General features: G+C 43.0%; 2 protein-coding genes across 2 annotated transcripts in view; both read left to right on the top strand.

The window, feature by feature from the left end:
* The window catches only part of LOC134447873 (cytochrome P450 3A30-like), a 28,365-nt gene extending 18,978 nt beyond the window's left edge, over nt 1-9,387 (top strand). The window contains exons 10-13 of the mRNA XM_063197574.1: nt 882-1,042; nt 3,679-3,905; nt 6,176-6,338; nt 7,783-9,387. Of these exons, the coding sequence (XP_063053644.1) occupies nt 882-1,042; nt 3,679-3,905; nt 6,176-6,338; nt 7,783-7,887 (656 nt within the window). The 3' untranslated portion in view covers nt 7,888-9,387. The remainder of the gene's footprint in view (nt 1-881; nt 1,043-3,678; nt 3,906-6,175; nt 6,339-7,782) is intronic.
* Nucleotides 9,388-11,400: 2,013 nt separating this feature from the next.
* On the top strand, nt 11,401-20,910 carry LOC134448238 (tripartite motif-containing protein 16-like). The gene is made up of 6 exons (XM_063197964.1): nt 11,401-11,943; nt 12,473-12,568; nt 15,817-16,050; nt 16,384-16,555; nt 17,940-17,993; nt 20,242-20,910. Exons 1-6 carry the CDS (start codon nt 11,440-11,442, stop codon nt 20,769-20,771), a joined length of 1,590 nt encoding a protein of 529 aa, XP_063054034.1. The 5' UTR covers nt 11,401-11,439; the 3' UTR covers nt 20,772-20,910.
* Nucleotides 20,911-21,589: the final 679 nt, after the last annotated feature.

Raw genomic sequence — 21,589 nt, 5'->3', positions numbered from 1 at the left:
CCAACTTGCAATTTCCCACAACAGAATGGCATTTTTCATTGCTTTCATCAAATTTCAAATGCTTTGTACATGTCTCAAATGTTTAGTAGGCCTACATCTCGGCATATGGCTATGTACAAGTACCCTACAGTTGACACATTGAGCATACATTTAGCACATTTTCCAAATAAATTGACCTTTCTTATCTAAACGAATTAGACAATTCTCAGTGTAATGGTTGCCCTCTCCAAAACATGTCAGCATGATTTCATTGTGTGAGTCATCATATGCAAAGTAGTCTACACAATTGTTAAAACAGTCAAGGACAAAATATTTTAAGAATTTCTTTACTGTAAATAGTAAATTCATGACAGTGTTCAACAGGCCAGATGGTATTGTAACTTTACTAGTTTGTAGAAAATAATTTTACAACCGTGTATACTACAGTTTCCTCTGTTATTTGGCTAATTTCTTGATTTTTTTTCAATGGACATTCTGTGGAAAGAATTTAGCTTTGACACACGGGTAAACTGTTTTTGGAGTGATATGAGCAAGTGAGGAGGATCCATGTAGTTATGCTGAACCATCCAGTTTATTTTGACAGAATGACTAAATGAATGCAAATGAGCCAAAGCAATTGAGAATGATAGATGCCATTTTTATGGTACTGACTATTTATGTGGGAGAAGGTTTAGTGCTGATGCAAGAATGAGCTGTTTTGGGAGGTATATGACATTTTGTTCAGTTCAGTTATCTGAACTGTTGTGCAGAAGTGTAAGAATGTTTGGCCAAATTACCCAATGGTTATAGGAATGTCATCTCAGTTTCAAGAAATTAGCCAAACCAAACGAGAAAAACTGTAATGTAATGTTGTGTGATGTCATGTGATGTCTCCTCTCTAGGACTGAGCGACCATGAGATTCTATCCCAGTCAATGATTTTCCTCTTTGCGGGCTACGAGACCAGCAGCTCCACGATGAACTTCCTCTTCTACAACCTGGCCACACACCCAGAGACCCTCAAGAAACTCCACGAGGAGATTGACGAGGTCTTCCCAGACAAGGTGACTCTCCTCTTCTCTTCTCTTCTCTTCTCTTCTCTTCTCTTCTCTCCTCTCGTCTTCTCTCCTCTTCTCTTATCTTCTCTTCTCTCATCTCCTCTTCTCTTCTCTTGTCTCCTCTTCTCTTCTCTTCTCTTCCCAGACAAGGTGACTCTCCTCTTCTCTTCTTCTTCTCTCATCTCCTCTCGTCTCCTCTTCTCTCCTCTCCTCTTCTCTTCTCCTCACCTCTCCTCTCGTCTCCTCTCCTCTCCTCTCCTCTCCTCTTCTCTTCTCTTCTCTTCTCTTCTCTTCTCTAATCTCCTCTCCTCTCCTCTCCTCTCCTCTCCTCTCCTCTCCTCTCCTCTCCTCTCCTCTTCTCTTCTCCCAGACAAGGTGACTGGAATGACAACAGGTATCTCCCTACTCTCCTCTCCCCTTATCCTCTCCTCTCTTCTCCTCACCTCTCTCCTCCCCTCTCCACTCCTCTCTTCTCCTCTCCTCTCTTCTCTCTCCTCTCATCTCCCCTTACCCTCTCCTGTCCTGCCCTCTCCACTACCCTTATCCTCTCCTCTCTTCTCCTCACCTCTCTCCTCTCTCAGATGGAGTATATGGACTGTGTTTTGAACAAGTCTGTCTTGGTCTTAAATCTTAATATGTCTGTCTGTGTCTCTTTGTATCTCTCTGTGAGTCTTGTCAGTCTTTCTGTTTGTGTAAAGTATGTGTGCATGGTAGTGGGTGTGTACAATGACCTTGGTGAACTTGTCCGAGAGTTTATTTTTTGTGTGACCCTGACTGGAGAAGATCCCCAAGGTCACCGCCAATGCACCTGGAGGTATGCAAGAAGACTTCAAAAAAGTGGATGTATAATACCACACTTCTGGCTGGGCTTGGCCATGCCCTGGAGTCACGACCTCTCATCTTGTCTCGTCTCATCTCGTCTCGACTCCCCTCCTCTTGTCTTCTCATTTCTCCTCTCCTCTCCTCTCTTTTCCTCTCCCCTCCTATCCCTTCTTCTCCTCTAATCTCCTCTTCCCTCCCCTCTTCTCCTGTCCTTTCCTCCCCTCTCCAATCCTCTCATCTCTTTTCCTCTCTTCTCCTCTCTCCCTTCTCCTCTCCTCTCCTCGCCTCTCCTCTCCCCTCTTCTCCTCTCCTCTCCCCTCTCCTCTTCTCCTCTCCTCTCCCTTCTTCTCTCCTCTCCTCTCTTTCCCCTGCTCTCCTCTCTCTTCTCCTCCTCTCCTCTCCCTTCTTCTACTCTCCTCTACCCTCCTCTCCTCTCCCCTCTTCTCCTCTCCTCTGCTCTCCCTTCTTCTCCTCTCCTCTCCTCTCCTCTCCTCTCCTCTCCTCTCCTCTCCTCTCCTCTCCTCTCCTCTCCCTTCTTCTCCCCTCCTCTCCTCTCCTCTACCCTCCTCTCCTCTCCCCTCTTCTCCTCTCCTCTGCTCTCTTCTCCTCTCCTCTGCTCTCCCTTCTTCTCCTCTCCTCTCCTCTCCCCTCTTCTCCTCTCCTCTCCTCTCCCTTCTACACCTCTCTTATCCCTTCTCCTCCTCTCCTCTCCCTTCCCCTCCCGTCCTCTTGTCATCTCATTTCTCCTCTCCTCTTCCCTCTTTCCCTCTCCTCTCCTCTTCCCTCTTTCCCTCTCCTCTCCTCTCCTCTCCTCTCCTCTCCTCTGCTCTCCCTTCTTCTCCTCTCCTCTCCTCTCCTCTCCCTTTTACACCTCTCTTATCCCTTCTCCTCCTCTCCTCTCCCTTCCCCTCCCCTCCTCTCCTCTCCTCTCCCCTCCTCTGCTCTCTTCTCCTCTCCTCTCCTTTCTTCTCCTCTTCTCTTCTCCTCTCCTCTCCTCTCCTCTCCTCTCCCTTCTTCTCCCCTCCTCTCCTCTCCTCTCCTCTCCTCTCCTCTCCCTTCTTCTCCCCTCCTCTCCTCTCCTCTACCCTCCTCTGCTCTCCTCTCTTGTCCTCCATAGGCTGACTTCCAGTACGAGCCCTTGATGCAGATGGAGTATCTGGACTGTGCCCTGAATGAGACATTGCACCTCTACCCTCCTGTGCCTTGATATCCACATGGATATCATGACCTGCTTTAGTTGTTTGTTCAAATCCTTCACCTCCTCTACTCACATCTCTCTCTCTTCTCTTCTCTTCTCTTCTCTTCTCTTCTCTTCTCTTCTCTTCTCTTCTCTTCTCTTCTCTTCTCTTCTCTTCTCTTCTCCTTCACAGGCCAATGTCCAGAACGAGCCCTTGATGCAGATGGAGTATCTGGACTGTGCGCTGAACGAGACATTGCACCTCTACCCCCCCCCCCTTGCTTTAGTTGATAGTGCAAATCCTTGACCACCTCTGCTCACGTCTCATCTCTTCTCTTCTCATCTCTTCTCTTGTCTTCTCTTCTGTTATCCAATATTATGTTATCTGACGTCCAATACTACTCCTTGATGCAGATGGAGTATCTGGACTGTGCGCTGAACGAGACATTACTGTACACCTCTACCCACTACACCTCTACACCCCCCCCCCCAAAACAAAACATGACCTGCTTTAGTTGTTAGTGCAAATCCTTGACCTCCTCTGCTCACATATCTCTCTTCTCTTCTCTTCTCTTCTCTTCTCTTCTCTTCTCTTCTCCTCTCTTCTCCTCTCTTCTCTTCTCTTCTCTCTTTTCCTCCATAGGCTGATGTCCAGTACGACCCCCTGATGCACATGGAGTATCTGGACTGCGCGCTGAACGAGACATTGCGCCTGTACCCTCCCGCCGCGCGCCTGGAGAGGGTCTGCAAGAAGACGGTGGACATCAACGGCGTGCTCATCCCCAAGGACATGGTCGTCATGGTACCCACCTACGCCCTCCACAGAGACCCCGAGATCTGGCCCGAGCCCGAGGTCTTCAAACCAGAGAGGTGGGTCGGTTAGATGGGTATAGAGCAGTGTTTCTCAAACTTTTCCAGACAGTTTTTTAAAGATGACACTATTTTTGGTATTTTTAATAAGGCCCCACCTTTAAAGGTTTTGAACTTTTTAAAATGTATTGATGTGACCAAACTTATTTATATCATTGTTGATTTTTAATTTGAGGCGAATTCTATTACCTGTACTGGCCATGAAATAGCCACAGTTGCATATTTGGCCATAAATGTAAACAAACAAACAAACTCAAACTTTTCCAGACAGAGGACCACTTTGGCCCCCCCCAAAAATGATCGGGGACCACCTATCAACTGAATTTGCAGTTCATGGGTGCTAATTTGACACTGCTAATTTTTATGCAGATCACTTACTTTTTATTCACATCATAAGCCTGTCGTATTGTGTTGAAAACATGAAAATGTTACAAATATAGCCTACTGCTAGCTTATCTTGGAAAAGTAGAAATCCCCTCGTGGACCACCTGAACTCTGAACTCCCCGGACCACACTTTGAGAATCACTGGTATAGAGGGCAGCCCTGCCGAGGCCTAGCGGTGGGGCTCTGAGTTACTCTGCCGGTGAACCGGGTTCGGTTCGGTTCCGGCCCGGGTCATTTGCCGATCATTCCCTGTCTCTCACAAGACACAAAAGCCCTAAAAATATATATTTTAAAAAAGATGGGTATAGAGGTGGATAGGTAGAGAGAGGATAGATAGGATGGATGGATATGCACAGCAGAGATGGGACCAAGTCAATAATTTGCAAGTCACAAATAAGCCTCAAGTCCTTCCAATCAAGTCGGAGGAGACAAGTTACAAGTTCAGACAGATTTGACCAAGTCATGTCCAAATCAGGCTTGTACGAAATTCCGAATGGAAAGAATTTCAATTCAAAGTAATGCCATAATACGAACACTAGGTGGTGGTGTTCTATGTACTTTCAATGGGTGGTGTAGATTAAATTCAAAGAAATTCAAGGTAATGGCACCACCTAGTGTTCGTATTATGACATTATTTTGAATTGAAATTCTTTCCATTCGGAATTTCGTACAAGCCTGGTCCAAATCCAAGCCTCATTTTTTTCCAAGTCCTTCACAAGTCACCATGAATTCAATGCACAATCTTCACTTTTGGTCATGAATTCATTACCTCTCCACGCTGCTGTGCATGTCCCCCTTTGTCAGTCGCGCTCTAAATACAATTGTAGGCTTACTGGTACTGCTTAAGGGTTTTTTCATGTAATATTTTCTCACACAAATGCAAAAAATGGAATGTATTTAGACTTGACATACCATTGCAGGTCAGTAGTGCACAAGTCCGAGTCAAGTCACAAGTCATTCCAAATATTGCCAAGTCAAGTCTCATGTCATCAATTTGTGACTCGAGTGAGTCCAAGTTGGACTGGTAAAACCAGAGAGAGTAGAGAGAGAGAGGTTCCGTTGGCCCATTGTTTCCGGGTTCTATTGTCGCAAGGGGGAGGGGGGGGGAAATGTCCCTTTAGGCAGACCTAGGCAGACCTAAGGACTGTTCTATTCAATGCTAGGAGTATTATGACACGCCCCTTTAGGCAGACCGGTTAGGTGCCCATAGCAACCTATTAAATTGGCATATCTCTATATACTTGAAGAATCTCAGGTAAAACCAAGTGATTTGGAATATGTGGCACTGGATAGGACTGTGCTTTCTGAATCTAGGTTGCCCATCGCCGGTGTTTGGCTCTGGAGCCCGTTCCTCGAAATCATTGTCGCTAACCAGTTATCAAGTTAATGGTTTGCCTATGGGAAATTGCATGGCAACCAAGTAGGTTGCTAACCTAGTTATCCACAACACTGTTGAGAAATGCATCCCTAGTCAGTATTTGGGGTGTAAATAAAAGTCTAAATGTATCAATATATCGCGATATAATCTGACGATTGAATCGAATCGCATCGTATCATGGGGCATTCTTAAGTATTGAAAAGAATTGAATCGCTGGCCCCTCCCCAATGCTCTAGCCCCATAACATAGTAGAAGTGTAAAAGTAATTGGAAAAAAGTTTAATTGAATCGTATTGTATCGTGGGTTATTCGTATATCGAAAATAATCGCATCGCATCGAATAATAAGATATCGATATTGAATCTTATCGTCATGGAGTGATTTACACATGATTTACACATGCATTTCAGGTGTGATTTACACCCCTACAGGTCAGCATGAATCTTCAAAACAGTGCTTGAGTGACTCAAGGAAACAATAAATGGTGTTTGGTTTGAATCCCCTGCAGGTTCAGCAAGGAAAACAAGGACAACATTGACCCCTACACGTTCATGCCGTTCGGCCTCGGACCCAGGAACTGTATTGGGATGCGTTTCGCTCTGGTCAGCATGAAGCTCGGCATCGTGCAGCTACTGCAGAGATTCACCATTGCCACCTGCGCAGAGACAGAGGTGAGAGAAACGGACAGTAGGGATGCACCGATACCGATACTGGTATCGGTATCGGCACCCGATACTGCTCATTATACTCGTACTCGTACTCGTCAAGCACTTGCCGATAACAGGAACGATACTGCTATTACACAAAACAATGCAAAATCTTGTCACGTTCTGTGGACTTGAAAGCAGCATGGAACAAAAGTGCCACCTCATACATTTACTAACATTTAAATCTACATGGAAATGGACAATAAAAATATCACAGGTGGAAAAAAGGCCATGCATCTATTTTCATTGTATTTTGGTGGTATAAGGTATCGGTATCGGTACTCTGTATCGGCAAGTACACACATTAATGTACTCGTACTTGTATCGGTTTTCAAAAAAGTGGTATCGGTGCATCCCTAACGGAGAGAGAAAGAGAGACAGAGGTGAGAGAAACAGATAGAGAGAGAAAGAGACACAGAGGTGAGAGAAACGGACAGAGAGAGAAAGAAAGGAAAAGATGAGAGAAACAGACAGAGAGAGAAAGAGAGACAGAGGTGAGCGAAACGGACAGAGAGAGAAAGAGAGACAGAGGTGAGCGAAACGGACAGAGAGAGAAAGAGAGACACAGGTGAGAGAAACGGACAGAGAGAGAAAGAGAGACAGAGGTGTGAAAAACAGACAGAGAGTGAAAGAGAGGAAGAGGTGAGAGAGAAACGGACGGATGTACTGTAATTGTGCACACACAAGTGTTTTGCCAAACTTTATTTGGAAAGCCAACCTAAACTCACTCACTCAGTGGGCGAGTCAGGGGTGCCGTTGTTTGGGTTAATGGTTCGGTCCCTCACACACTTACAGGCTGCTGTTGTACCATATATACCGGTACTTATCAGCTCAGTCCACTTATACTGAAGATAGATAGATAGATAGATAGATAGATAGATAGATAGATAGATAGATAGATAGATAGATAGATACCGGTAGATTGATTACAATTAACTGACACTTTTATCCATAGCGACTTACAGATATTTGCAGGGCATGTTTCACCCCTTTACCCCTTTAGAGTCCTTAGAGTCCTGAGGTCGAGGCAGGTGTGCCAGAATGTGGCCAGAATCGGTACTGTAACTACACTAAGCTGATCATTGAAATTGTGCTGCCAATTACTAAATTTGATCTTTTCATGCATATTTACTAAGTAATAAACTAATGTTTTCTAGTATGGCCAAGTTCAGTCATTTTTGCAGCTAAAAATGGCTATTTCTGGGAATTCAAAATGGCGGACTATGGAGAAGATCCCCCTTTTAATGTATGAAAAGTGCAATTTTCCAAGTCATAATGAATTATTAGAATTTAATGGTGGTGGTAAAGTATTCATGAAAAAAGTAACATTAGTGAATGAGTAGCATGAATTCTGGAAATAAACAACTAAAAATCTTACACGATGCACCTTTAAATTGTGTCTCTCCAGATCCCATTGGAGTTGGACATATTGGGCCTGATGGCCCCGAAGAGACCCATTAAACTGCAACTGATTGCCAGATCAGCTGGAGCCCAGCCCAGCCCCAGAGGATGAACACCCACACCATCCATCCATCCATTCATCCATCCATGCGCCCATGCACCCATCCATCCACCCATCCATCCATCCATCCATCCATCCATCCATCCATCCATCCATCCACATGAACATCAGTGTTGCCAGATGAGAAATGCTGAATTATCAAAGTACCAAAACCTCAAAATGATCGTTTTTGGGGACTCTTTGGCAGGAAATTATCGTACAAGACCTAAATTGTTATTTCAAGGCATCTAAATGAACTGAATGACAACTCTGAAATTATCGTACATCATGTTTTTTTGATCGCACAGAGTACAAAATGGACAAAATTATGGTACAAATATGATAATTATCGTACATCTGGCAACACTGACGGACATCAAGGCTCATCTCTTAAATCAAGAAGGCCCTTCACTCAGACACTCATCGGAGAATCATATTGTCCAGTTTAACCTGTGAATCTGTAAATCATTTCTGAAGCTCTGGATCTCAGTACCAAAAAACTACCGCAAATGATGTCTCCCTCTACCGATCCCATTTGAGTTGGGCACAATGAGTTCAATATGAAGATAAAGACGTTGTCACCATGAGCCACGTGTGCTAGATCAGGGGTCAGGGACCTTCTTGGTGGAGAGAGCCATTTTTGAAAACACATTTTAGAGAGAGCCATGCCATTATAAAAAGCATGTATTTCAATGAAGCCAACAATTTTAGAGTGTACTGTCCAGTTGTTAAGTTTTATTGATAACAGGTAAGTCTAAGACCCAGATAGTTCCCATAAGAGCCACATATGGGTTCCCTACCCCTGTGCTCGATGCTTTATCTCCTTGACTCAGCAATCAGTTATGTTAATTGTGTAGTCGCCACCCACAGGGGTGGATCTAGCCATTTTGGGGCCATAGGCGAAATATCAACATGGGGCCCTCAAAAGTCATTATATAGACTATTTGGGGAATTATATAGACTGTTCATATAATTCTACACAGACTAGTTGGGTATTTTGCTCTCATATATACTGTGCTGAAGAAGGCTTCCGCCGAAACGCGTGGGTCTCTGCTCCCATGTTTTTAAACTTATTAGCCATGTTTCAATAAAGGCTTTTTAATATTTGTCCACAAGAAGAGTGCCCTGGACTCCCTTTTTTGACAATATTCTGTGCGTATCTTCGATTACTTTGCATAAGTGACAAAGCCTTTTTGTGTGTTTATCGCAACTGGTGTGGTAGTTGGGGCCCCTAAGCAGGACAGATTTGGTCCGGGCCCTAGGCAATTGCCTATATTTGCCTAATGGAAAGTCCGCCTCTGGCCACCCGTGCAGACCCATTCCAGCTCAACTCAAATGCAATCCTGATTGTGATTACCCTGGCTGCGCTTTTGTATTTTCTTTGAGCAATCGTTGGTTAAAGGGGTCAGAGGGATCAACATTGCTTCGGGTTTGTTTTTGACTCCCTCTGCATTTACATATTGTGAATTCAGGTAAATTGGGCCGCTTTCGGCCATTGGCTTCCTTGTTTTTTTTAAAAAGTGTCCCCAATTACCTGAATTCACCAATACCATTAAAATATGAATGAGAAATACTGTAAATTTAATTCGGCATTAAAGCGCCAGCATTATGTCTCATTTACACTGTAACCTTTTGAAAGCCGAATGCTATTGAAAGCTATTAAGAAATGTGCTGCTATTCACACTATGCTGCTTATTGAATATACATATACACCTGTTATTGTGTCTCATGCATATATACTGGAACACTACGGCTTCTGGAATGTAATAGTGACATGATGTATCATTCCTACCTTGGGTGGCTCCTGTTTGAAAAGGTTCGCTGTATGGTGGAATTATATTACCGGTATTCCATTATATTATATAATATATTCTTAGGGTGAAGAAAGGGTGAAAACCATGTGCATCACAAGCTTAGCCTATGCATGAAAAGTTTTGCCTGCAACTATAAATAAATGTAAAGAGAAGACGTCTGTGCTGCACTATAGTTTTCATCTTATTGGCATGTCCCGAAGTACAAACATTCTCCTTTGTTCCTTAAAGCATCTACATTCTAAGACACTTCTACTACACTGTAACATTCAACAAGGCATTTAACGGTTTGTTGCACACCTAGCAACCAATCAGAAAGCAGCATTATACTCTTTAATACTGTGCACTCCCTGTTTTAAAGTCCTGTGCCTCAGTGAGAATTTGAGGAAGGTGTGCGTGTGCGTGCTGTACGTGTGTGTGTGCGTGTATTTGCGTGTGCATGCGTGTGTGTGTTTGTCGTGTGTGTGTGTGACTACTGGCTGCTCCTGGCTTTACCACCAGTAAACACATTCACTGCTCCACCCCTGCCAGAAATTCTCTACAGAAACTCTGGCATATCTTTACTTAACCAAAACATGATAACAGTACACATTATTTCTTATTAATGACACGGGTGAGTTGCCTGCAATACCTGGCCTTTTGGTCAATAATGTGGCCCTTTGCCCAAAATAATTGCCCACCCCTGGGCTACAGCAATATCACTTACACTAGCAGCAGACCCAGGAAGAGAAGAAACGGGACACAGGTGTGAACAGGTATGAAGCTCAGGTAATCCCACATCTTGATAAAAACACCTAAAGAACCAACAAGCAAGCTCAAAGAAGAGACTGGGCATTTCTCAAAACTCTTACGGCCAGCGATTGGATACTCTTTATTAGTCACGCCCAGTGATTGGATACGCCGCAGAGTTCACCAAAGAGTATCCAATCACTGGGCGTGACTAATTAGGCTGATACACTTGGAAGTGCGCACACTAGTTTTGAGAAATGCCCTGTTACTGTATGTTTGCCATGCACAGGCCCTTATTTGAAATTGGGGAGCGTGAGTTGTAAATAAGTTGTTTTTTTAGGGACTAGTTGCACACATACAAGGAAATAACATTTGTGTTTTTGCTGCACATCCTCCTCGGGAGTGTCAGAATTATTCTGTCTTGCATTTTGCCATAAAATTGAAATAAAAAGGGGGCATTACCCCAAACAACAATAAACAGAAAAAAATATGCATTGCATTATTGCTTTGCGTCTAAATGATGTTTAAAAGGGCACAAAGTGTTTTTTTGTTTTGCTTTTTTAGACCAAGAACACTTTTGTTTATTGTAAGAAAATATCATATACAAACATTGGAAAGGTGGGGTATAGTGCACAGATTAATCAATAGAGGAGAAAAAGCCATAAATAGCCATTAAGGCAATAGTTCTTTCAGCTTTTCGGCTGTTCAGTTCTTCAAGGGAGTTAAAATAAAATTTCAGTTCTTAGGGCACAAAGTGGTAACCTGGCTCTCACGATGGTTGTTTAGATGCACGAAGCACGAAGGGTCTGTGTGAGAGCCAGGTTAACAAAGTGCTACCGGTGTAAGAACGCCCGCACTTGCGTCATTACATCAAATGGCAGCAGGGGGCAGTAGTATTATTACTCGATGTTGGTCAAACTCAGGTCGCATCGCTCAGATGATTGACGTCTGAGTGGGCCGTTGGCGAGGTGTGTGGTGTGGTGGTATGAATTGAATCGTCATCACTAAATGACAAGCAAACGAGATGTTTTCATGTGATCTATGTTTGGATCACAATTACTCTTCGGGTTGCATTACCAACCTTTGTAATGGGGGAGATCAGAATGGAGTCTACCGTCCTCAGTGTGAGCAAACTTTCACGTCGAGACCAGTTTTCGCTGAACTTGGGGAAGAAATGAGAAAGAAGAGACCTACGATCCAGTCTGATGCTACCGACCATGGAGATGATGTGGTTGTGGTGTGTGATATTTGCTCTGTGAAAAAACTCAAGGCGCTGAAGTCCTGTCTGGATTGCGTGCTGTCATATTGTGAAACTCATTTTAAAGTTCACAATGAGCTTCACCCGCGCAGAGGTCACACAGTAATCGACGCCACTGGTCAGCTACAGGAAAGGATTTGCCCTCGTCATGACAGGGTTCTTGAAATCTTTTGTCGCACTGATCTGAGTTGCATCTGTTATTTGTGCACAATAGACCAACACAAACGCCATGACACCATCGCAGCTATAACAGCGTGGAGTAATGAAAAGGTAAGACCTTCAACACACTGCACATTTTTTGTTTTGAATTATCAACTTTTTGTTAGAAACATGATGCACTTCGTATTTGATTGTAACTCCTTGCAAGTGTGGCTGTTTATGCAATTCCATACATTTTTGGAAGATCCTGTAAAAGGCTATTACATGGATATGTATGTAGGCTAGGCTAACAGCAGGGCTTGGGTGAAATATAGGGGCAGCTATGGACAATGCCCAGTTCTTCAAAGATGGTATGTTATATAATAGGCCTATACATACGTATAAGGTCATATAGAAGTTGTATCCCTACAAGGCGTTTTTAATGATGCCAAGTGATCTTATTTGCCTCCCAAATGATTTGCGGCCTATTGTATGGTGTTAAGAACTTTATTGAATGATTGACTCATCCCAGTGCATACTAAATAAAGCATGTATTTTGGTTGGATATAAATGTCGTATTTTAATGATGTCTATGGTTTCACAAGAGGCTGATGTATGATTCTTTATTTCGCCATGAACTAAAGGTTGTGAATTCAAACAGGCAAGGTTGGGGCATATCCAGACGAGATGCCATCAGACAATCCAGAAGAGAGAGAAGGAGGTTCAGGAGCTGAGGAGAGCAGTTGATACTCTGAAGGTGAGTTGAGAGACTGAAGGTGTGTGTGTGTGTGTGTGTGTGTGTGTGTGTGTGTGTGTGTGTGTGTGTGCAGGGAAGCAGACAAGGGGGGACAAAGGGGTCAGTTGTCCCGGGTCTAGGAAGGGGCCCAGAATTGGTTCCTCATTACATTGTATGTATTGGGTGGGGGGCCCTTTCAGATGACTTTGTCCTGGGCCCTTCTAAAGCTGCCAGTGACCCTGCGTGCGTGTGTGTGTGTGTGTGTGTGTGTGTGTGTTTTAAGAGTGACTTTAATCGACTAATCATGAATAATAGTCTAACTGTAACATAAGCACAATTTTCATCTTTTTTTGTCCTATACACCATCTCCATGGATTGGAAATTAAACTAACAAGACATACTATATCCACAGACTTTCAGATTTAATATTAGCAGAGGCGATTCCTCTTTGAGTACAAGGGAGGCGCCGCCTCCTGTCCAAAATCACGGAGAATAGTATGTAAACTAATGCTTTACACAACTTAATAACATTGCTATTTCAGACCCAGCTCCATAGAAAATGCATGTGCTCAACTTAGAGATGAAACCAATCTGTTATAAGATCCCGAGGCTCGCACGAGTTTTTTTTCCGCTCATGACAACGCAAGCGAGTCGAGTCTCAATGGACTTCAATGGCATGTGGGATTGTACGATTTTTCAATGGCAAAATGCTAAACGGTCATTGGCTATTGCCGTGAAATTTTTTTGATTTTGAGACTGAGCCTCACTGGGAGTGAATGGAGAAGAGAGAGGAGGGGGGAGGGACCGGAGACTGGAGCTCCGACTTGTGATTGGGTGAACCCCGTGTCAGTAGGCTACAGTAGTTGATTTCATTTCGAAATGCGGATATGTTATTAATTTGACTGAGAAGTTTCGTCGTGGTAACCAGTGGGGAAGCTATTAATTGCGCTGTACTCCAGTTTTGTGTACATATTCTTGTAAACCTAGTGACACTGGTGTTGCGAATAAAGTCTTAATAGTGGCATGCCCTTATCCTTTTTAATCTCCCAATTCAAAAGTTGAAGTTGCCTACTTTTCGTTAGGGCTAGCTTGCAAGAAAGCTAGAGCTATGCAAAATGCCAAGCATTGTGGATTAAATTCTGGCGAATTCCAGTCGTCCTTATGAGGAGAAAATGAATATCAAGGAGCAGAGCAGAGCACTGCCTAATATTGACTTGGTGAAAAAGGTAGGGAAGAACAACCGTTTCTTTTGAGCTTTCGTGGTGTCTTATCAACTGGTTAACTGCCAAGTCCCGTGAGTGGCGAGTCCTTGTTTCCTACTGTGTTGGCAATGTCTGGTAAATAATTAAAGATTTTGCGACCTCTAGTGGTAAATTAAGCCGTGCACCCAGTGATGAACAAAGACAACGAAGGCAAACTAAATCACATCATTATGTGGCGGAGGTAGGCCTAATGATAATAATAATAATAATAATAATAATAAAAACATTTCCCTATGAATAGGCTACAAGGGGGATAATGATTAATGATTAACAAATTTGTTTCAACAAGAGTCCTTTAGTGTGTGAGGCCATATGTGGCTCAGGACCAAAGATGTGTGTCAAAATCCCCCCCCCCCCCTTTTATTTTTGCGTTCTGGACATATTGTAATTGAACAGCCTCCCCTGTTTGACAGACTACCAGCCGCCACTGAATATTAGGGTCTTATAAGTATTCATTGTGACTGGGAAAATGGCATTTTTCATACATGAAAAGAGGGATATTTTCCATGGACCGCCATTTTAAATTTTCAGAAATAGACATTTTTAGCTGCAAAACTTATTGTACTTTGCTCATACTAGTAAATACTAGTTTATTACTGAGAACTATTCATAAAAAGATCAGCACCGTTTCAATGAGCAGCATACCATAGTTGCAGTACCCATTCTGGCCACATTCTACACAGTGCACCTTTAATAATACAATTACACACACCTGACTGGGGGATTATAGCTGAGCAGCCTCAGTGTTTCCCACAGAATTTTTGGAAACTGTTTTTTGTTTTGGGGGGGGGGTTCACACGGCGTAAAAAAAAAAGAAATAGGAGCACAGATAAGAATTTAGGAGCACTGTGAAATTGTTAGGCGTACACATTCTACATGAGGGGTGCTGGTCACAGGGCCAGTTTTTCAAAATTCCTCCCATAAAAGGGTAAAAGGGCTGAACAACATATTACACATTTATGTCTATACACATTCGTTACACATTAATTTCTTTATGCAGTCCGATGTCTCCTCTGCTGTGTCAATGAAGGCCCAGTTGCCTAACTCATTATCATACAACTGTAAAACAAAGCCTGGGGAGTGTCAGTAAACTCATCCCAACTGTCCCTTCTCTCAAGGTTTTTTATTGCTCCCAAACCCGAGTTAACCACAACAACTTGACTAGGCTTTTGATCCCTCTGTCTTTCAAGCACTCATGGTTTTCTCTATAGGATGTATTTACTCCAGGAGGAAAATGCGAAGGAAATCGTTTTTCAAATTGTTTAATAGAAAACGGAAATCGTTAAAAAATAAATAAATAAATAATAATAATATATATATATATATATATATATATATATATATATATATATATATTACATTTTCGAAACTATGGCGGCTAAAATTCAACTATGGCGGTGCGCCATAGTTTCCTTAATGTATGGGAAACACTGAGCCTACTGTCCAATTACTTATCCATGTTTAATCCCTCTAAAGGTGGGCAGTACTTATAAAAACATTTGCGATTTCTATCCTGATAATGCGATTTGGATATTAACAGCCTCATATTAACGCTGACAGTCTACAAGTAGCCCCTCAATGCACGCTGAACCTCCAGTGGTACGCTGTAATAGTCATTGGAAAGTTCACTACCATAGTACTACAATATTATGACATAACACATAACTTAATAGACTATGACTTGGGCATTGCCATCTTACTTACTTACTTATGCCTACCGCCCAACTTTGGGCATTGCCATTCTGGTAACAGCAAATTTATAACGCTGTGTATTAACGGGTTAATGCACATTTTGTTGTTTTACTTCAAATCCATTGTGGTGGGGTATAGAGCCAAAAGAATGAAAATTGTGCTGCTGTCCAAAAAATGTTTGGCCTAATTGTACACGTATGCATGAATCTAAAATAAACAGAATAGACCACTTCCCAGAATACCACTTTGATTTCATTATTTAATATTATTGATGTCTCTGTGTTTTCTGACTCCTCTTTGTGTGTCTCCTGGTAGAGCTCAGCACAGTCTGCAGTGGAACACAGTGACAAGATGTTTGATGACATCATTCGCTCTGTTGAGAGAAGGTGCTCTGAGGTGACAGAGATGATCAGAGCTAAGGAGAAGGCTGAGGTGAGTCGGGCTGAAGGACTTCTGCAACAAGTGGAGCAGGAGATCTCTGAGCTGAAGAAGAGAGTTGCTGAGATGGAGCAGCTTTCACACACACAGGACCACATCCATTTCCTCAAGGTGACTAATAATGAAAGGGTTAATCCCCAAGGGATAATTGGGGTTAATATTTCCTGAATGGCGTTAGCGTTCTACAGCCACATTCTTCACATGCACGTGTAATCACAGTGATTTTCACATTTTTATGCTTATATGTTTTCTCCATGGTTCTACAGTTATAACCTACTTTTTCATGAAATCGTAGATGTGTGTGTGTGTGTGTGTGTGTGTGTGTGTGTGTGTGTGTGTGTGTGTGTGTGTGTGTGTGTGTTTTGTGTCTGTGTGGAATGTCGGTTCTGTCACTGACATTGGTGTCTATGTGTGTGTGTGTGTGTTTTGTTTGTTTCTGAGCAGAATGTAGGTTCTATCGCTTGGATTCCTGAAAGTAACATTCCAACCAGCCTGAACGTCAACTCCAACCTCTCCTTTGAGCCGGTGAAAACATCCGTCTCTGCACTGAAGGCGCAGCTGCAGGAGAAATTGGATTCAATCTTCAAACAGGAAGCAGCCAAAATATCTGCAGCAGGTTGGACTTGTCACTAATTCAGACATGTCATGTGTGATGTCACTGAAGTTCTTGGCAGTTCCATCAGCAGTTAGATGAGAATTGCTCCCCCCTTCGCACAGATTTAAATACCTTCAGTTCTTCCCTCTTTCACCTGTCATGTACAAAGGCTTTCTGAATTGTCCCTTCACCTCCCCCTAGTCTCCTCCTCCATTTCATCCGAGCACCCAGCGCTACAATTCCTCTGTACACACACTGTACTAGGAGCTTAATAGAGAGTGTCATCCCCTATATCATCTCTGTTTGGTATGGCCACCTCACCCTATCTAATAAGAACAGGCTGTCCAGAGTGGTGAAAAATGCTGGAAAAATCATAGGGCGACCCCAAAAACAACTGGACAAGCTGTATTGGACTGCAGTTGATAGGAAAACCACAAACATTTTAGATGACAACACCCTCCCCCTTCACCCTGAATTTACACATTACAAGGAAAAAAATCCACAAGCATTCATTCATACCAACACAATCTCCATGGCTAACAAGCAATGGAAAAGCTAGGCTGGTGTAACAAAAACAAGGGACTGGATCTGGTGCCTGACCTGTACTGTATATGATGTGTATGCTGGGAAGGGTGGCTACTGGGAGGGGATATGTGCAATGTGTTATGTGTATTTATGTTTTTAAAGTGTGAGTTTTTTAATGGAGTGAATGTACATTTATGTTTTTATGGTGAGACGAAGGATAAATTTCATGCTTGCATTCTCACTTAAAGCAGAGATGTCAAACTCAGGAGTCATTTTATTTGGCACGTGAGATTATTTCAAATGTGTACTACAGTTGCGCCTGGATGCAGTGTGTACAGTTGCGCCTTTTTATGACTGGAAAAATTGCACTTTTCATACATGAAAAGGGGGATCTTCTCCATGGTCCGCCATTTTGAATTTCCAGAAATGGCCATTTTTAGCTGCAAAAATGACTGTACTTGGGCCATACTAGAAAATATTAGTTTATTACCTCATGAAATGATCAAATTTGGCAATAAGCAACCCAATTTCAATGAGCAGCATAGTTGCAGTACCTTTTTTTAAACCATTTCCTGCACAGTGTACCTTTAAGATGTAAGCATTTGAGTTGTAAACATGTGCGTGCATGCACAATTTCAGTACTTTTTGAATATTGAGTTCGGCCCGCAACTTCGTCCCAGATTTAGATTTTGGCCAACTGTGAATTTGAGTTTGACACCCCTGGCTTAAAGCATCCCAGGACCGAGGCCTGCTAACATGCCACACGTGCCTATTGTACACCAAGCACAAGGACAAACTCATGAAACGGGGATTACTGTAATATTAGATGAAAGCCATCGGTATGCAATTATCGTGGCTAATGCTATTCTTTCCGTCTCAGTGTCTGCAGTAAAGGGAGTTGCTGAACCTGTGACCAGAGAGGACTTCTTGCAGTGTAAGAAACACACACACACACACACATACACACACACACACACACACACACACACACACACCTATCCTTGTATGATACTCCCATTCCAATTCAACAAGTGTAAAATGGTGTCCAGACCTACAATGTATGACAAAAGTATTCAGTGTACAGCTGCTATGACAGTGTACATTTATCCATTAATATCTAAACTCTGCTATGACAGTATACATTTATCCATTAATATCTAAACTCTTAGCAACAAAAGTGCCCTTTTTTGTGTGGCCACTATTATTTTCCAGACTGAGTCTGCCTTAAATCTCCTGGCTGGGCCTGCAATTCATCCAAACTTCAGACTGCTACAGGACTCCTCACCTGTACGCTTCCTCATAAACATTTCAGAGTTCTTAAATGTCTGAGAGACCTGTTTTCACAGAGACGGTCACACTTTTTGGAGGTGCATGCAAAGTCTCTGCGACGAGGGTCAAAATCTCTGCGACGTATCTGTGACACTTCACAGACGCTCTGTAGCCTGGGAAAACCCATGTTGTTTTGCACAATTCAACTCTTTATTTACAACACAAAACACAAATTCATGGTCCATATCAAGGTATACAACAGTAAAATCACATAGCAAGAAAAGTTAGGAAAAGAAAAATAGGAAATAAAAAAATTAAATAAAATAAAAGATGGGTACACACCCATCAGACATACAGTGTAGGCAGTCTGCTGGGGGTCTGAAAGACAGTAGCGATCTGAAGGACAGCATGGATTCTATCCCTCTGCGAGGGTTCCAGATCTTGGGCTCCAACCAGAGAACGGGAAGGGGTGGGAAGGCGATCACTGCAGTTTATTTGAATAGATACAACTGACACGATTGGCTATGGGCTACGTACAGGTCTATGCCAAATGACATATTCGTAACACCTATAAACGTCAGCAATCATGAACTAGCCTGATTATCATCGCCTTTAAAATGTCTTCGAAACTTGGTCTGACCATGAGCATAACAATTAACATTTCCCAAATGGCATGGTTGACCCGCCTTCCTTGGTTTGCTACTGGTTGTTTACTTCCCGACAAGGTGTGAGGCTCAGAAACGATATTTGCATTGCTCCTGGCCTGACTAGAAGCCACGCTGAAGGTGTTGCGTGACTATGGGGGCGCAGCCTGGCTATCGTAAACCAAACTTTTCCTACGAGAAATGCGTAGGACAGGTAGCCTACAGACCGCCTCACTTGTGAGAGCGTCGGACGTTAACCACGCTTTGGCTTCTCTGCATAATTTGGGTTCAAGGAGTCACATGACCGTTTCATTTTAAAACTTTTAAGGCATATAGAGCTTTTTTTTGTTTTTTTAGATTTTTTTGGGTCTTTTTCGACAGGACAGTGTGAGAGGTGGACAGGAAGCGAATTTGGAGAGAGACGGGGAGGGGTAGGCAAAGGACCCGAGCCGGGAATCAAACCTGGGTCAGCCGCATGGCAGGCTAGTGCCCTACCGGTTGGCCACGGCAGAGCCAGAGCTATTTTGACCCAACAATAAATAGAGAGTAGAGTAGAGTATCGTTTATTGATCCCAGGGGGAAATTAAGGTGTCAAGTAGCATACATTACACACATAAATAAAGACATTGCCCACAAGACATAACACACATATTTACACATAAAATAATCATATCAAATGAACACTGTTGTACAAGCTGTACACTGACTACTTTCCTTTGTCTCAAAAGTTTAATTTCTTTGATGCTGTTCGAAGAAAACATGTATTTAAAACTGTGAATGGTGTGCCCACTTTTGTGATACACTAGTGTACCCATCCCTAGTCTTAACCTCTAGAGATGTTATTGCACACACACACACACACACACACACACACACACATTAACACACACACGGGAACACATGCACATGCACACCACGGGCCTATACTACAAAGCTGGTTCAGGATAAGTTAAGGTTAAGTTAAGAGGTAAATCATCTAATTAATAGAAAAGCCTGGAGCCCTCATTTTCTTAGGAAAAGCTCTTGTATTAGATGATTTACCTCTTTACTTATCCTTAACTTATCCTGAACCAGCTTTGTAGTAAAGGCCCCACATCTAAAAACTTAACCCCTTAGCGCAGCACTATGGCTCTCTGTAATGTCACAGCAATGTTGTTATGATGTAGTTAAGCATTTTCAGCAAGTGACCCCTGCTGCAGTAAGAGGCTACAAACCTGATCCTTTCACAGATTAAGAGTATCTCTTTCCGTGTCTATTCTTCTCCATTAGATTACGGTCACTTCACACTGGATCCAAACACTGCCAGCAGAAGTGTCCATCTGTCTGAGGGGAACAGGAGGGTGGAGAGGAGAGATGAGGCCCCCCAGTCATATCCAGACCATCCAGAGAGATTTGATGATGCCTTGTGGCAGGTGCTGTGTAGAGAGGGGGTGTCTGGACGCTGCTACTGGGAAGTGGAGTGGAGTGGCCGCTCGTCGGCTAGTATAGCCGTGGCATATAAAACCATCAGCAGGAAAGGAGTCCTACATCACTGCAGCTTTGGACGCACTGATGAGTCCTGGAAGCTCGAAGTACACACCAGAGGGGTATCCTTCACCCACGATAATGTAACAACTATATACCCGCTAGTGACCTGCTCCAGAGTAGGAGTGTATGTGGACCACAGGGCAGGCACTCTGGCCTTCTACAGCATCTCTGACACCATGATGACACTCCTGCATGACGTCCAGACCACATTCTCTGACAAACTCTACCCGGGGTTTACCGTAGGACACAGATCATCAGTGAAGCTCTTGTGAATCACACGCATGTGTGTTGTTATACGCATATGACGTCACATCTCATCACCACACGTTAGGGCTGGCCGACATGGCACAATGATACTTTGGATGATGAGAAATATTTCCTTTGTTGACCAATTTTGTTTGATGTTGTTTTTTTTTTCAACTGATATTGTGGTCAGACAATAGATAGGAAGTTCAGATCTAAATTATCTTTAGTTGGCAGTTTCAGAATAAAAATGTACAATATGTGTGAATCAGTTCACCTGTGTAGGGTCCACGCCACTTTCAGTCACTCAAAGTGTACGTGTCGTACACCCACATTGATATTTAGGTTCTAGTCACAAACGCATGCACATGCAGATGCATACGCGCGTGCGTACACACACACACACACACACACACACACACACACACACACACACACACACACACACACACAGAGGTTGAAGACCCATTGAAAGTAAGAATCACAGCCACAAAGATGAAATTGGCAAAAGTGGAAGACTGGTGGGCCGTTCAACATAATAGCAGCATGTAGGAACTCTGACCTCCAAATTCATTTCTTTAACATTGAGTGCGTTTACATGCAGTTCAGCATTCTGAATATGATCAGGATACTAAAGGAGTATGCCACTATTTTGGGGCTTAATACAGTTAAAATCGTTGGCCAGGGTTTATAAAGGTGGTAAAGTGTCTTATTTTTCATGTAAGCCGTTGTCTTGCTTTAAGGCAAGTTAAAAGAAGGAGTATGTCGCTAAGCTAGTGAAAGTCAATGGATCCGTGTAGCATTGTAGTATGCTACACGGATCCATTGACTTTCACTAGCTTAGCGA

Source organism: Engraulis encrasicolus, chromosome 1, assembly GCF_034702125.1.
Source record: "Engraulis encrasicolus isolate BLACKSEA-1 chromosome 1, IST_EnEncr_1.0, whole genome shotgun sequence".
Taxonomy (NCBI): domain Eukaryota; kingdom Metazoa; phylum Chordata; class Actinopteri; order Clupeiformes; family Engraulidae; genus Engraulis; species Engraulis encrasicolus.
Note: the sequence above shows the minus strand (reverse complement) of the source record. Positions and strands in the feature narration are given on the sequence as shown.

Excerpts from the sequence above, each read along its gene's own strand:
- LOC134448238 (XM_063197964.1), top strand. The coding sequence starts at position 11,440 with ATGTTTTCATGTGATCTATGTTTGGATCACAATTACTCTTCGGGTTGC. Across the intron at positions 11,944-12,472 it reads CAGCGTGGAGTAATGAAAAG|GCAAGGTTGGGGCATATCCA; the intron begins GTAAGACCTTCA and ends GAATTCAAACAG. Across the intron at positions 12,569-15,816 it reads GAGCAGTTGATACTCTGAAG|AGCTCAGCACAGTCTGCAGT; the intron begins GTGAGTTGAGAG and ends GTCTCCTGGTAG.